This window comes from Musca autumnalis, unplaced genomic scaffold, assembly GCF_047663935.1.
Source record: "Musca autumnalis isolate F117 unplaced genomic scaffold, ASM4766393v1 scaffold_5, whole genome shotgun sequence".
Lineage (NCBI taxonomy): Eukaryota > Metazoa > Arthropoda > Insecta > Diptera > Muscidae > Musca > Musca autumnalis.
In genome coordinates, this window is record NW_027412088.1 from 121,242,786 (window position 1) to 121,260,831 (window position 18,046).

At 35.7% G+C, this 18,046-nt stretch overlaps 1 protein-coding gene across 5 annotated transcripts in view; it reads left to right on the plus strand.

The window, feature by feature from the left end:
• dpr13 (defective proboscis extension response 13) overlaps window positions 1-18,046 on the plus strand; it is a 624,158-nt gene that overhangs the window by 223,318 nt on the left and 382,794 nt on the right. For all 5 annotated transcript variants that reach the window (XM_073955866.1, XM_073955867.1, XM_073955865.1 and 2 more), the window contains one exon: window positions 13,489-13,955. In XM_073955866.1, coding sequence (XP_073811967.1) covers window positions 13,489-13,955 — 467 coding nt within the window. The remainder of the gene's footprint in view (window positions 1-13,488; window positions 13,956-18,046) is intronic.

An 18,046-nucleotide genomic window follows, 5' to 3' on the forward strand; every position in this document is an offset into this window, starting at 1 on the left:
GAAGTTGTTTGCATTTTCAGTGTTGCATAGTGTTATACAATAGCAATTTTAAAAAACTTGACACTATTAAATGCAGTAAGGAATGGTGGATATTATTAAAATAATTAACAAATCGCGTTAAACCCGCCAGAGGTAACCTTACTGCAGAACAGCTTAGAACACACTTTGAAGATATGCATAACAATGTTAATGAAGTTGCTGTTAATTGGTGCGTCGTTCACCCTTTTTGGATTCACCATTAGAATTCGTTGAGTTAAAGAAAGTTTTTAACAATGTAAAGTTAAAAAATTCTCCAGGTCGTATGAATTTTATAAATATGCTCCCCGCAACTTTTTAAATGAGGTACTTGTTTAGCTCAGAGGGGCTCCGCCGATGGGTGCCAGACGCCGAATGCGTAGAGCAGTGGACCTTTCTTAATAATAACACTGTGACACAAAAAGAAACTCAAAGTCTGGGGGGTTGAAAATTTCTTTTGGAGATTAAAGCCCTTGATGAGTATACTAAGAACCCAAAAGGACATTTTCGCCATAGGTCAAGTTTCTGAGATATCGCGCGATGAAATTTTTGATTTTTTCCCTATAATACTTGGGAAAATAGCTCTATATATCTGTTTGGCGTTGTTGTAGCATCATTTTGAGGTGAGATGTCTTCAGTCAAATCGATTGGCGAATCTTTTTGTAGAACATTTCATTCTTCTAACTCAATGCCTTTCGTGTCCTTTATTTCTTGAACCGTAGTCAAATTACCACAAGATGAGATTTTTCAGCATCCAAATATTCAAAAATGTTGCTCAGAAGATTTTAGGTACGGTTCTCTTTGACAACTAATCGATTTTGTCCCGTTTTCATAGTCATTTTTGACATTTAATCGGTGTTGGTTCAGAAATAAGCTATTTTGGGTTTTCTGTATATTCGTCATTGGTTATTTATTGGTATGTAGACAAAACAATTGGTTATTGCGTATGTAGACATCTGGGGTGCTTCTGAAATATTTACTACAAATAGCTCTTGTAATGATGAACACGTTAACAAAAAATTTTCTTGAAGGATAGATCCGGTTATCTCAATTTAAGAACCAGATATTCCGGCATTAAAACCGATTTTTGAACCGGTTTTAAGCAACTGATTAACTTTATATGTATACCAATAAAAAGCTTATAGAGTTGTCAATCAAATTAAATAATTAAATTATGAAAACTTTGCTAGTTGCAGTTCTAGAACAAACAAAAACCGTTTTCTTAAAACGTTTTTAAGGAAAAATATCAGTACGCGCAAATATGGAGATCAAAGGCTGGGGGGTGAAAAATTCTTTTTGGAAATGAATGTCGATGCGGATAATATTACGAGCCCGAAAGGACAGTTATGCCGTAGGTCAAACTTCTGAGTTATAGCGAAATGAATTCTTTCTTGACAAACTATACATACCTACATGGCAAAAAACCTAACGAAATTTGATCACGCCATAACTTAGAAGACGTACGCCATAACTGTCCTTTCCGGCTCGTAATATTATCTTCATCGACATTCATCGCCAAAAAGAATTTTTCACCCCCAGCCTTTGATCTCCATATTTGCGAGTACTGATATTTTTCCTTAAAAACGGTTTAAGAAAATAAGCGAATTAATTTAATTTGATTGACAACTCTATAAGCCTTTTAATGGTATACATACAAAGTTAATCAGTTGCATAAAACAGGTTCAAAAATCGGTTTTAATGTCGGAATATCCGGTTCAAAAATTGAGATAACCGGATCTATCCTTCAAGAAAATTTGTTATTAACGTGTTCATCATTACAAGAGCTATTTGTAGTAAATACGCAATAACCAATTGTTATGTCTACATACCAATAAATAACCAATGACGAATATACAGAAAACCCTAAGCTATGTTTGGGTTTCTGAACCAAAACCGATAAAATGTCAAAAATGACTATGAAAACGGGACAAAATCTATTAGTTGTCAAAGAGAACCGTACCTAAAATCTTCGGAGCAAAATTTTTGTAGAATATTTGGATGCTGAAAATTTTCATATTGTGGTAATTTCACTACGGTTCAAGAAATAAAGGACATGAAAGGCATTGAGTTAGAAGAATGAAATGTTCTACAAAAAGATTCGCCAATCGATTTGACTCAAGTCACCTCAAAATGAAGCTACAACAACGCCAAACAGATATATGGAGCTATTTTCCCAAGTATTATAGGGAACAACTCAGAAATTTCATCGCGCGATATCTCAGAAACTTCACCTATGGCGAAAAATTCCTTTTGGGTTCTTAGTATACTCATAAAGGGCTATCATCTCCAAAAAAAAAAAAATGTCCACCCCCCAAAAATGCTGCTGCACAGTGTAATAGCCAAATGCTTTACTGGTTTAGTTGGTGGTGGTGCTGTCTGCCCGACTGACAGAGAGATACTTAAGATGTTTAAAGGAGGCGCAAACAAACTGATTATTAACTACTCATTGAAATGTCAAATGCGCTAGCACATGGTTGCAATCAACCGTAGCGCATACATTTCAATGAACAATTAAACCCCAAGACTGGGCATAAATCTAACTTAAATATTCCGATCCACTTGAAACAATAAAGTGTGTTTCAACACAATAATACTTAATCTAAGTGATCTCCGGTAGTTGGTACGAGATGTATAGTGCAGTATGAGCTTGTTGTTCGACTAAAATATAGGGAATGGAAACGCAAATGAACCAGCAGCAACAGATTCGGGATCCAAATCCGCTATAATCAATTAAACGATGTATTTAGGATGAATCTGCAGTAACAGATCCGTACTTCAATTCAAGCTGGCCGAATTCGCGAAATATTAGAGCATGAAGCCGCAGATGGACCTGCAATGACAGATTAGGACTTTAATCGAACTATATTAAACAACGAAAGTTGTAGCATGCAGATTCGAACTTTAGTCAAGCAACTTGTTTTCCGAAATTATATTTGATTCATGGTCTGTCGCGGAACCGATAATATTAGTAGGTCGCTTTACAACATTCACATTTTTCTTAATAAATTCAATTAACTTCTTTTTCGACAATTTCTTTAAATCTTTTGGAAGGACGAAATCCGACTTTTGATTTACGTCGACGACTAACTTAGGATGTTTACATTTCGAACGCCGAAATACGAGCGCTGTTGCTGATTTTAATGCTTTGCTCCCAGAGTGTGTGCGTGTGTAAAGGCAATATTTGCAGATACGTAAACACAAGTATCGGATCCCATTGATCCGTAGGGACGTTATAAACTGGCATTGCGGAGATGCAACTATTTATACTGCGACGAATCTGTTTTAAACCAGAAATAGTTCCCTTCTCAAGAATCGGAAGACTAAACAGTGATTTGAGTTGATAATGAACCAAAATTCTTGTATTATCATTCAAAGCTTCCCATGTGAAAGTGAAACAACGATTGGTAAGAGGAAACTGCCCAACTATATCGCGAGCTTCTCCACTTGTTTTATGAAGCAAATAGAACCGCCGTTCAACATCACTTAACCGCGAATTTTCAATAAAAAGTGCACTAAACCAATCCCTAAATCTAGGCCAAGATGAAAAATCTCCATCGAAAACATCTATCTCAATAGGAGGCAACAAGAAGGAGGAATATTTATTTCCTGCGATTCAGGAATCGAAGACATATTTTTTAACCGATTTTTCACTAGTTTTGTGCAACAATCTGCTGAAACTATTTGTCGCCGAATGTAATTTTAGGATTTTTTCGTTGATGAAGGTCAAAGTTAATGAGTATATATTGAAAGACTCCTCATATTTTGAATCAGCCAATTGCAGATCGCTTTTTGTAGCATGTTCCGATATTTCTAAGTCCGTCAATGTATTGTGGACCGATTTCCATAATATTTCTAATTTATATTTCCTATCCTCTAATCTATAAAAATCTAAATCATTATCATTCAGCGCACCGAATTGTGCACTGAATTCTGCAAGAGCGTTACAAGCTGCAAGGAAATTATTAAGAGGAGCGAAGGACATTTTAATAAATTCTTCCAAGAAAAAAGCAAAAGTTCGAAAAAAGAAATAAAATAACGATTTAATTTTATTATTAAAAAAACAAAAGCACTGACTGTAGGGTGTATTAATTTTCCAATAATTTAAAACAACAACAAAAAATAAAAAAACGCGATTATATGTACCAAATAATTTATTTGCAAACACCCTATAACTAATGCTATGTCAAACCAAACTGACTAACAATGTAGTGTAGCTAACCAATGTAACGTACGCGAAAAGAGAATAGGAAAAATATTCTTTCGTTTGTTATGTTGATTCACTGATCCAACAAAGCACAAACAACTAACAAGTGCTGAGCAGTGAATAACGAGAAAGCAACTAATGTTGATGGTCAAGCAGTGTTGTTGTTGCTGAGGATAGTAAAAACGATTCTACTGTCGTTACAACCAACAACAGTATACCTACATTGCGAATTGTTGGTAGACCAACCAACCAAACTAACAGAATGTATAATAGCTTTAGGTAAGCGTAACAAGAAAATCAATAATAACAACAAAAAGGAATAACATAAAAAGGAGCAAACAATTTTTGCACTTTATTATTTTCGACTTTGGTTTTGATTATGTGCTGCCAAATGCGAGAACCAAATGTAGAACCAACGATAGGCGGGAAATGAAACAAATGAGAGATATGACATTGTAAAACGACCTTTGTACTTAACAAAACCGATTGTTTTGTTATTCTCGCGGCAATTTATTAATGCGAGCTCACTTTGTAAACACTGCACTATACGTACCTGTGCAAATACGTGTGGACTGTATATTTATTTATGATTGGAAGTACCCAATAAATTTTCGATGATGCAATCCGGCTCGAATTGACCAAATGTTTAGCTCAGAGGGGCTCCGCCGATGGGTGCCAGACGCCGAATGCGAAGAGCAGTAGACCGTATGTGAGAGTGTAAGCAAATAAAAGATAAATAAAACACAAGAGTTTTCTTAATAATAATAGCCAAATGCTTTATTGGTATAGTTAGTGGTGGTAAACAATATTATCTTTGGCAACGATATGCCCTTTCCATGCACAACGATATGTGCCTTACAAACGATATTGCGTGCTGTCTGTCCGACTGACATAGAGATACTTAAGATGTTTAAAGGAGGCCTATTGCTATTTTACCCGCAATATTGTTCCAAAGAGATTAATAATGATATAATAATGAACAAAAGAAGTATTTATTTTTTTTTTGTGTAGCGTGAGGTAAGGCTGGGCTTTTGGAAATTCGGGAGTACCATATACTATACTACTATAATCTTGAAATTGCGAATGAACCAAACCAAACACAAACATTGTTGATTCATATTTAACGCAACGTACGGTAATCAATCGTAAAAATGATTACTTCTTGTTTGAATTGTTCGTGTCGACTTCGTTTCCAATATAAGTTATGCATACGAATAGCGAGAAGAGAAACACCGCAAAACATATAAAAAATGAAACACAACAAATGTAACAACAGTTGTGTTCGCCGGTGTACGTAGTTGTAATACCACACGTGTTCTCTGTGTAGCTAACACAGCCTTTGAATAACAAAGCAATATATCTCTCTCATAAGTTCCCATGCTTTTTGGACAGCTATGGGTGTAACATTGCGTTATTTTTATTTTCAGTTCCCTCACACTTTATGTCATGTAGGAACACTACATTATATTCATGCGGTTGTTTACATTAAACGGTCACTCATTAATAGTTCGTAGATCATACACATTTATGAGTGAATCAAACCGATTGTTTGAGATAAAAATGTAAACTTGTGGTAATCATTGTGATGAGACGACTCCTCGATCTCATCACAAGTGCACCCAAGAAAACTGGACAAAAAGGAAATGAAACCGCCGCGAGATGTTATTTGCCTCGTGGTTGTAGAGAGACTCATTCTTTATTTAGTTATTTGTTTCAACTATACCTTAAAATCTAACACAAAAATAAATAGACGCACAAAATGCACGATGTACCTAAAAATGCATTATGCACCCAGCAGGCATAATGCTTCGTGGGTAATAAAAATACACAATTTATGGCCGACAGTTTTCTTATCTTTAAATATAGACCCTAATCACACAATGACCTCATGCGTCGTTGAATAGAAAACTACCAAGACAGATAAAACAATTGTACAAAATTGTCCATAGTCCCCGCCGTGAAAAGATCCTAATCTTTTAACAATTATATGTATGTATGTATATGGATCATATCTTTTTATAACCTAAATAATTTTAGTACTATTACAATTACATTTCATTTTGGAACTGCTAAATCTATATATATAAATGAGCTTGGTGATAAGTGATTGACTGACTGACTGACTCATCATCAACGCCCAGCCAAAACGGCTAAAGCTAGGAGCTTGAAATTTTACCAGTGGGTCACTGTTGATGCAAATGTGCGAGATAAGGCCGGGTTTTAGAAAATTCGTCCTGGAACCACAAAAAATAACAACAACAAAAATCCTTATTTTTCATTACTATTACGTACTTATTCACTTAGTTGGCCCTCTGCAAGACATGTGTAAAATTAACAATGCCATAACTTCTTGATATCGTAAGAGATCACACATAATTTCAAATTTTGTAGTTTACTTCTAGGCGCACTTATTTTATCGTAAACCAGACAAGACAAGACATTTGTTATCTTCCATTGCAACAGATGTCGCAGTTGGTGATAATGGTGTATAAACATCAATTACGCAAATGAACAAATGAGTTGCTGTTGAAGACAACATTAGGGGAATAAATTCAGAAATCGGCCAGAAATAACAACAACTAAAAGCTGTATGGACCTGACTTTTTGGTAATAACTAAATGTTTGCAAATCAATGAAAGTGCAATAGAATTGTGCATATTACCACGATTTATTTGCAATTAAGAATTTTATCGTATATGGAGATGTACAGTCATAACTATTCAATTTTCAATTTCAAAATCTGTAATTTGATGAAATCGCTAAATAATTAATGAAATCAATAATAGGCCCCAGGAATATAGGAATTTGGTATGGAAATCAAGGTTGGGAAGTGGTGCTTCTAAAAAGGAAATGGTTTGGAAAATTACCAATCATGTGTACGAAAAGTACTAAATTTAGTACAATTTAGATTTGGGTGAACGTAAAGAGCTGGAAACCTGAAATTTGGAATTAAGGTTACTGTTGTAGTGTAGGATTGAGATATGAGGGTAGTTTTGGAAATTCGTGCTTATGTGTACAAAAAGTACTAAATAGTACTAAATTTGGTACAATAGGGATTTGGGTGAACGGATAGAGCTGGAATCCTGATATTTGGAATTGAGATTACTGTTGGAGTGTAGGATTGAAGAACTTTTGGAAATTCGTACTTATGTGTATGAAAAGTACTAAATGGTACTAAATTTGATACAATGGGGATTTGGGTGAACGGATAATAGCTGGAATCTCGAAATTTGGAATTGAGATTACTGGTGGGGTGTAGGATTGAGGTAGTTTTGAAAATTCGTACTTATGGGTACGAAAAGTACTAAATGGTGCTAAATTTAGTACAATTTGGATTTGAATGAACGGATAGAGCTGGAAACCTGAAATTTGGAATTAATATTACTGTTGAAGTGTAGGATTGAGATATGAAGGTGGTTTTGGAAATTAGTACTTATGTGTACGGAAAGTACTAAATGGAACTAAATTTTGTATAATGGGGATTTGGGTGAACGGATAGCGCTGGAATCTCTAAATTTGGAACTGAGATTACTGGTGGAGTTTAATATTGTCGAAGTTTTGGAAATTCGTACATAGGGTACGGAAAATACTAAATAGCACTAAATTTGGTACAGTTTCGATTTGGGTGAACGGATAGGGCTTGATTCCTCAAATTTGGACTGAGGATCACTGATGAAGAGTAAGAAAGATGCACCAAAGGGTTTTTGGAAACTTGAGTGTACGAAAAGTAATAATTGGTACTAAATTTCGTACAATTTGGATATGAGTGAACGGATAGAGCTGGATTCCTGAAATTTGGAATTGATATTACTGTTGGAGTGTAGGACTGGGGAAGTTTTGGAAATTCTTACTTATGTGAATGAAAAGTACTAAATGGTACTAAATTTGGGACAATGGGGATTTGGGTGAACGGATATAGTTGGAATCTCGAAATTTGGAATTGAGATTACTGGTGGGGTGTAGAATTGAGGTAGTTTTGAAATTGGAATTAAGATTACTGTGAAGTGTAGGACTGAGATATGAGGGTGGTTTTGGAAATTCGTACTTATGTGTTCGAAAAGTACTAAATTTGGTACAATAGGGATTCGAGTGAACGGACAGAGCTGGAATCCTGAAATTTGAAATTGAGATTACTGTTGGATCATAGGATTGGGGAAATTTTGGAAATTCGTATTTATGTGTACGAAAAGTACTAAATGGTACTAAATTTATTACAATTTGGATTTGGGTGAACGGATAGAACTGGAATCCTGAATTTTAAGTATCAAGGTTGGGAAATGGCGTTGAAATAAGGAAATGGTTTTGGAAGTTCGTATTTATGATTACGAGCAGTACTAAATTTGGATTTGGGTGAACGGATAGAGCTGGAATCCTAAAGTTTTGAATTAAGATTACTGTAGGGGTGTAGGACTGAGATAGTTTTAGAAATTCGTACCTTTGAGTACGAAAAGTACTAAATGGTACTAAATTTGGTACAATTTGGATTTGGATGAACGGATAAAGCTGGAATTCTGAAATTTGGAACTAAGATTACTGTCGGACAGTAGAATTGAGGTAGTTTTGGAAATTCGTACTTATGGGTACAGAAAGCACTAAATTCGGTACAATTTGAATTTTAGTAAACGGATAGTGTTGGAATTAGGTATTAAGATTACTGTAGGAGTGTAGTATTGAGGAAATTTTGAAAAGTCGTACGTGTGCGTACGAGAAGTACTAAATATGGTACAATGTGGATTTGGGTGAACGGGTAGAGCTGGAATCCTGAAATTTTTGTTTGGGAAAGAAATGGTACTAAATTTGATACAATTTGGATTCGGGTGAATTAATAGAGCTGGAATCCTGAAATTTGGAATTACGATTACAGTCGAAGAGTAGGATTCAGGTTGTTTTGAAAAAGCAAACTTATGGTTACGAAAAGCACTAAATGGTACTAAATTTAGTACAATTTGTATGTAGGTGAACGGATAGCGGTGGAATCCTGCAATTTGAAAGTATGATTATTGTAGCCCTGTTGCGTTGAGGAAGTTTTGAAAATTGGTACGAAAATTCTAAATTGTTCTAAATTTAGTACAATTTTAATTTGGTTTAACGGATAGAGTTTGAATCCTGAAATTTGGAAGTAAGATTACTACTAAAGTGAAGGATTGAGGTAGTTTTGGAAAATCTTTCTTATGGGTACGAAGAGTTCGACTTGATACTAAGTTTGGTACAACTTGGAATTGGACTAACGGATACAGCTGGAATCTTGAGATTTGGAATTACTGTAATTATTATGGAATTTACTGTAATTATTTTGTATTAATGTCCGTGTATGGCTGAGATATGTCGTCGAAATACGTACCATAAGTATAGGAAAATTACTTAATCGCTGTTAATGTGTAAGGGTGAGATACGGCTGATCTTTTTTAAAAACGAACTTAAGGGGTACGTACAGTACTAAGATAAAAATAAATATTGATTGGTATTAGTACGACCAAATTTTCAGTGTTTGTCATTTCCATATTATATATTGTTTATTTGTTTTTTTTTTATATCCTTTCCGCATACGAAGTAGCGGGCATTTTGCTAGTATAATATAAAACGTTATAAGGACTTAAATCTAGGTGATGGCACCCAACACCTTCAGCAACCAGCTAGGACGTGGATCTCTCTTCCATCGATGAATTACATAGTATATCCATTTTCGTTTGGTAGGATATTTCTTTTTAATTGTGATTGCTTTATTGATTATACCATCATAACCAGACCAAATTCGAAAACTACTTCTGGCATCATTTCCTTCTTCACCATCGGCATTATTCAGCGATATCTCTATGTTATCTGCACTTTGCCATCTTTGTGATACCATAATAACATTGGTTGGTGGTTCATGTGTTGCGCCCGTAACATAGGAAGAGCCGGCCGTCATATTGGCACCGCCATCCATTTTTTCGTAGTGAGAGCAATAGAACGTCTTGTCTTTACGTTTAATTTGCAACCCTCGATTCCCACTTCATTGGTACCTTTGTTTTGTACCCTTGCGTTAGCATCACCCTTGGAAATTTTTATGCCATTCTCTCTGCTGATTACAAAATATTCCGTTTGGCTTATATCTTGTTCGCCACATAGTACTTTGTCGTCGACAGCACTTTCTTGTAGTTGTTGTGACATTTCATCTCGGCATCGTTGAAAGTCGGCTTCTATATTGGAAATGTCAGCAACATGACGTGCACGTTCACTATCGAGCAATTTTTCTAAGTCACAATTGCGGGCATTTAATACAGCATTTGTAGATTCCAATTCTCGGATGTAACTTTTCAAATCATCAATACGTGTACGTAATTCTTCGTATTGTTCACGTATCACTTCCGAAGACTGTTGCAATCTGGCTTCGTATTGTTTAGAGATGCGACCGTCCATCTCATCTATTTCAACTTGACAACGAGAGCGTATTTCATTAATATCTCGAAAATGATTTTGCTCCTTGCACGCAAGTTCTTCACGCAGACTCTGAATGTTGTTTTCCAACTCAGCACGTCTCCTTTTTTCATCTTGAGCCTTTCCTTCAGCAATTGAGTAAGCTTTCGTTTTTTGCTCTAAATTGGACTTCAACTTCTCATTCTCTTTCCGTAGTAGACTTATTACACTTTCGAACTTTCGCGAAACATCAACGCGAACGTTTTCATTTTCAGTTTCCGTGTCCCCACCAACTTTCTGAGTGGACCCTACACTACCTGAAAACTTTACTAGATAATCCCTAATTCTGACTCTTTTAGGCGCTATTCTCGAAATGTTCCCACTTCGCACTATGTGGTAGCAAATTTTTAAACAATTGAAATTCTCCACCAGATCATCTTCTTCAGGAAATTCCCTCAAATATTCCATCAATATTGATGATGCAATATCGTATCTATCCTTGATATATATTCTATTTGGAAACTCAGTCCTTATCTCGGTCTCCAACTCATTCAAACAATATTCCAAATTTCTTATTAAACCACCTTTTATTGTGGTAGAATGGCGCAGTATGTATCTTTTTTCATACTGCGCTAATGGACTTAAGCTGTCCATCTCAGCTATATATTTAAATCTAGAAGGAGTTCGCGACTCCAAAGAAACTATTTTCGACTCTACACCCATGTCTGTTCTCACCTGACGATATAATACGTCAAACTTTTTAATTGCATACCGCACACCTGATGCGAATATGCTGTGCATTTTATATGGAACTTTTTCTATATTCCGGAGCTCTCTATCATTGTCTATAAAATCCCTTCTGGCTTCCGTGAAGGAACTAACAATGACATCACACTTTTCCCTAGTCCCCTTGGATACACTGTTCTGAGCAATTTTGCTCATTTCTAAATATAACGACACAATATACTCGCCCAACATCCTTTGATGTTGGATGAATTCTTCGAAATTCATTTTCGCAAGCTCTATTTTTTGTCACTTTATTTTACACTTGGTTTTTATAACTTTTAGAATCCTACCATAGACACTTTTTCACTACGCGATTCTTTATGGTGATCGACGCAACACTGCCTTTTTTTCGACTGTTGGCCTTTCACCTAACAAACATCAAAACGCCTATTGCGTTAGTTAAAATAACGGATAAATCCAACGTAGTAACTTTTTACTACGCGCTTATCTCGCTACTAAATTACGGATAGATTACAACAATTTTCTTTTTTAAAAATGCGAGCCCAACACGTCACTACACTAAAACGAATAAACTACACAAATTTCCTTTTTGAACACGCGAGTCTATCTCGTCGGGGGTCACCAAATGATGAGACGACTCCTCGATCTCATCACAAGTGCACCCAAGAAAACTGGACAAAAAGAAAATGAAACCGCCGCGAGATGTTATTTGCCTCGTGGTTGTAGAGATACTCATTCTTTATTTAGTTATTTGTTTCAACTATACCTTAAAATCTAACACAAAAATAAATAGACGCACAAAATGCACGATGTACCTAAAAATGCATTATGCACCCAGCAGGCATAATGCTTCGTTGGTAATAAAAATACACAATTTATGGCCGACAGTTTTCTTATCTTTAAATATAGATCGTTGAATAGAAAACTTCCAAGACAGATAAAACAATTTACAAAATTGTCCACATTGGCTTATACTGATTTATGATAATTCATTTATTCTAACGATTTTTTTGAGGATGATTTCTTTACGAAATTAGTTACGTTGATGCAAAGCAGTCCTTTGGTAAATTTTTTTGAGATTTTAATAATGTTGTCATTCTACTATGTTTATTTTTGAAGTTCTATTTTAACGTGTCTCTGTTATAAAGCAAACGCCCTTACAGTTCTTTTGTAAACTATGTCATATCCATTTTTTATAGTTTTATGTAATGTTCACACGAGCATTTCAATTACGCTGTTCGCCTGTCGAACGACGTACACGAATTAACCCGTTTCCACGACACTAATCGTATTTAACAGAAACATTAACAAAATTTCCTTCATTTTTGTTTCCTTGTTTTCACGAAAATTTTAACCGAAAACAAATAAAATATACATTAAATGAGTAGGAAATGCGACGGACTTTCCTTCAAAGGTATCTCCTATATTTAACTACACATTTCGCTCATTTTCTCCATAAATTCTGAATAATTTTGTATTTAAAATATATTTTATATGCTTCTATTTTCAAAATTAAAAGAGAGAGAGACATGTCAAAACAATGTTTGTGTATACAGACTTTCAGTTATTTGCTTCCTTTTTGTTTCTGATTTTTTTACGCGAATTTGAACTAATGGACAAGAAATGTGTGTGGAATTAAGAAGGAAACACAACCATCTTCCTTCTGCATCTATATAAAATGTTTAGTTCATTAATTTTCGTTCATCTTTTTCCTTTTTTTCTACAAAATGTTGTGTTTTCAACGAATTTTTAATTTAGACACGTCATAATTAATTTTTTCGATAAATTCTCTCATTTGTTACAACGTAGAAAAATCGTTGTTCGTTCATAGAATTTTGTGTGGGGAAATAAGTAATTTTGTCGTAGTTATGGGTCGAACAACGAATAGAGAACGAACGATTTACCGTGGAAACGGACTATTATGTCTTTGTTGCCCCATGCTAAGGAATTGAATACAAGAGCCCGGACAAACTTATTGCACTTAATACTTGTTTTACTTGCAAAAACAAAGTACTATTGGTGCTAAAATTTTCCAGAATCAAGCTTATTTATTTTTACTTACTTACTTCAACGTATTTCATGTGTCTGCGACATCATGGTAATGATTTTTTCTTCTTTTTCAATAGCGACAGGCTCCCCATCTCATATTACAACAGAAAATATTAAAGATGTGAAATTGGAATACAGTACAACAAAATACAAACCACTTACTCGTAATGCATCGCTCTATACATTTAAATCAGCTATTTCAACTGAACTACAAAGTAAACAGTTAGAGCTCAAATCAAAATATCACGCCAGAGAAATTCAGAGCACGATATCAACCAGCCTTGATATTATAAACAATAAAAACAAAAGGAATGAATACTTCCACTCAAATATAGATTTACAAAATTCTACACCACAAAAATTTAGTGAATATGTCGATAATCACATTCCTGATGTTGTGTCGATACCTTCCGAAGACTACATTTCAACTAAAGCTACGAACGGTTCAATGTATTTTGGAACGGAGAATTCAACTGTAATAACTACACAAGTCGGAGCTACTGCTCTTATCCCTTGTACTGTTCATCAAATCGGCGAAGGATTGGTAAGTAACGAAATTCCTAGTTATATTAAAAGTTTAAAGTGACAATACAGTTTTTCATTGATATATCTTAACATCCTTACATTTTTATATATTGTTAAGACAAATTCGTTCAAACATACTTGGGGTCTAATACTATTATTTAGCCTAAAGGCTGAGGGTAGAAAAAAATGAAGTAAATAGTTTTTATATTCATTCATAAAAGGCCACGTAAGCCGAAAAAAATATATTTTTGTTCTCTTGAAAATTTATAATTTCCGAATTATATAGCTTCTATAAAACCAAATATTATACAACTCGTTCGGGTACCTCCCCCACAAAACTGGTGTAAAGCAGTAGATTTGATCCAAAATTTGCACATCACATTTTTTTTCAGGTATAGATTATGGATCGGTCCAATACTTTGGGTACTTCGCACAAAAAAATCGGAAAAAGTGCAATTTAAGAGCTCCTCTCGGATTGTTTTGCATTTTTTTCAGTAGGTTGTCCTAGAGACCCCCTTTATAACGGTAAAAATTTTCCGGAGCAGGTCTATACTTCTGAGATAATGGCCCAAAAGGTCCAAAAACATTCCCGGCACATACTAAAATAACTAGATCGAAAGATAACTCTCAAACTTTTTCAACATAGTTTAACGCAAGTTAATATTTCGAGTTTACTATGAATCAGAAGTATCCCTACTAAACATTACGGTAACAACAGATTCCACAGACAGAAGGGTTAACAAATTTTTGAATTTTTTGTAAAAATGTTTGAGATAATAATTGAATTGTATTTAAAACAAAAGAACATGAACAAAAACAAGATATATGAACGGAAAACAAAAAGAAATCTACCATTTTCATTCATAATTTTACAGCTGTTTTTGCAGTTGCCTGGACGCCCACGTCACACAGGCAAGTTTTGGGGTTTGACAATCAATACATGTACTCAACTGTCCTGTCATGTGTAAACGCAGGGTGAGAAAGATTTATAGTTTATTTAGCGTTATTGAAATAAAAGACAGTCACTTCTCTTAACAGCTATTTTAAACTATTTATTTAATATTAATTTGGTAAAAAAGAATACAATTTCAATTAGTTGTGGAAGATTTCGCGAGCAACTAACTTCTGTTTTCTTTTTTGTTGCCCCTTGTCAGAGTTACCATTACTCATCTTATTTGTTAACTGCAGGGACGGAGATCCCACAACCACTCCCCTCCAGTGACACAGTCACGATCATTCTGGAAAGAAATCTTCCTCGTTGATGGAGTAGGTGCGGTTGAATCTTCAGAAGGAGATTGCGTTGTATGCTGAGTTTTAGTGGAAATTGAATTTTCAAGTTGAGTTGGCGTTGTAGTCTGTGTATGACTTATAGTGATGTTGGAATTCGAATCGTTGACGACGAAAACTGGTTTGTGAAACAAATTGTGAATAATCGATCTGTTATTCTGTTGATAACTTCATAAGGTCCAGTGTAAGGAGGTTGTAATGGTTCTCGTACAGAGTCTGTTCGTAGGAATACGTGTGAACAGGTAACTGTCTTTGAGTTTGAACATTTTACTCTTCGTGTGATGTGCAGTTGGACGTAGCACTCGGAAATATTCTCGAAGTTTTGCAGAAATTATGTGGAATCATCATGTTGATTGTTGTCTTCATAAAATTCGTTTAGAAGTCTCAACTGACCGCCGTAGAGAAAATCTGATGGTGAAGCTCGGAGGTCTTCTTAAAATGCAGTTCGGAGTCCAAGTAGTACTGTTGGTAATATGTCAACCCAGAATACTGTTGGATGACACATTAACGCTGCTTTGAAAGTTCGATGCCATTGTACGTGCTTGTTTATCTCCTGTGAAAGCTGCTAATGATCTGAAAAGCGCTGATTCAAATTGAGTGCCTTGATCTGTTGTAGTTGTTTTTGGGCAACCAAATCTTGAAACCCAGGTTGACCAAAATGCAGTAGCAACTGTTTGAGCGGACATGTTTTTGAGCGGAACTGCTTCAGGCCATCTGGAAAAACGATCTATCATTGTTAGACAGTATCTGTATTCTTGTACTGGGGGCATTACAACAATGTCTAAGTGCACGTAATCAAAACGATTGTCTGAAACGTCGATTTTGTTCGGAGTTAAACGGTTATGTCTCGTAATCTTTGCTTTTTGGCAATGTAAACAATTACGACAAAGATTGATGATGTCTTTTTTAATTCCGGACTAGATGTATTTTTTTCGTACTTGCTGTAGTGTTGAACGAGGCGGAGATGTGAAAGTCCGAGCACGGTATTGAAAATTTGTTTGCGCAGTGCGTCCGGAATGTATGGACGGACGTATCCCGTTGAGATGTCGCAATAAATTGATGTGTTAACATAATGAATTATTTGAAATTTCAGAGAATTGTTGCCATTGATGATAGTTTTGCAACTCATCGTCAGATTCTTGTGCTTTCTGTATGTCTTCGGTTGAAACGGTTGACGGCATTGAGATAAATTATGTCAGTGTAAATTGTGATATGAAATCTAAATTTCTGAGTTTTCGGGGCGATGCTTTTTCAGGCCGTTGAGAAATGCGTATATGAGCGGTTTAGGATCGGAGCGAGCAATTCTCGATCAGATTTTCAGATTTTGATAACTTACATGTGTAAAATGCTAGAGGTCTCCAAGTACCGTTGAAGTTTTGTTCCAAGACGGCACCGATGACACTTTCTGATGCATCCGTTACTAATGCTAGTTCTGGGTCTGGAGCTGGCTGTGCTAACATAGTAGCTTCACCAAGGCTTCGTTTGCAGATCTCAAAAGCGTTTTCTGATTCAGTTGTCCATGGAACTTTGCGTTCATAATTTTTCTTTGAATTCCCAAGGAGTTCGTTAAGGGGTGCTTGTTGATGGACTGCATGTGGTATGCAGCGCCTGTAGTAGCTTATGACACCAATAAAGCGACGAAGTTAACAGATAGTTTCTGGCTTCTTGGAATTTTTTATGACATCAATACGATCTGTGGGTGGAGAACAACCATTTGCGTTGATAATGTAGCCAAGAAATCTTACCTCAGGTACACCAAAATGGCAGTTGTTGGGGTTGATGGTGAGTCCGAAGCGTTGTTAAATTTCGACGACTACACGAAGATGTTCTCGATGTTGTTGTGGAGATTCGGACATAATGATAATGTCATCGATGTAACAAAATACGAAGTCAAGTCCTCGGAACACGCTGTCCATGAAACGTTGGAAAGTTTGTGTTGCGTTCCTCAAACCAAAAGGTATGTACAAAAATTCTAGTAATCCGAACGGAGTACATACTGCTGTTTCGCGATGTCTTCTTCAGCCATGAGTATTTGATAATAGACTCTTGTAAGGTCAAGAGTTGTAAAAATTGACTTACCGTGAAGATTTTCTGCAAAGTCGTGTGTATGGGCAATAGGGTAGCGGTCTGGAATTGTTTGTGAGTTGAGTTTACGATAGTCACCGCAAACACGCCAGCCACCTGTTTTCTTAACGACCATATGAATAGGACTAGCCCAAGCACTCTTTGATGGACGACAAATACCTTGTTCGATGAGATAATCCATTTAGGCTTTAGATGCTTTTAATTTATCACCCGAAAGACGTCGTGGACGATCAGCAAATGTAGATCCTGTTGTTTAGATTTGATGAATTAATTGTTGTAATTCATCTGTTGGTTTCCTAAGCGTTGATGTTTTGGTAATGTCTTCAAATTCCTTTAGTAGATCTGCGCAGGGGATGTAGAATTCAGTGTTGAATTTCCAAATTGTTTTGTTACCATGGTTGGATAATTTGGTTTTGTTGTCGATAAGACGTTTTTGTTTGAGATCAATAAGAAAATCTCATGTTTTCTGGCATTTGCCCAAGAAACAGTGTTCTGATGATTGCCTCGTTGCCTTTACCAGGAGCAAGTCGTTTCATGTGTGCCAAAATTGACGTTGGTTTCATGCCGTTTGTTTCACCACCTTATCCGGTGGACTTGTGATAAGGTCTTCAACTGACAACAATACTTCATCTACAAGACGGACACTCACCAGATCGAACTTGTCTTTATCCGCTGTTATGTTACACAGGGCAAATGAACGTTCCACTTGCGCAAACCATAAATGCGGGTTTCTTTCGT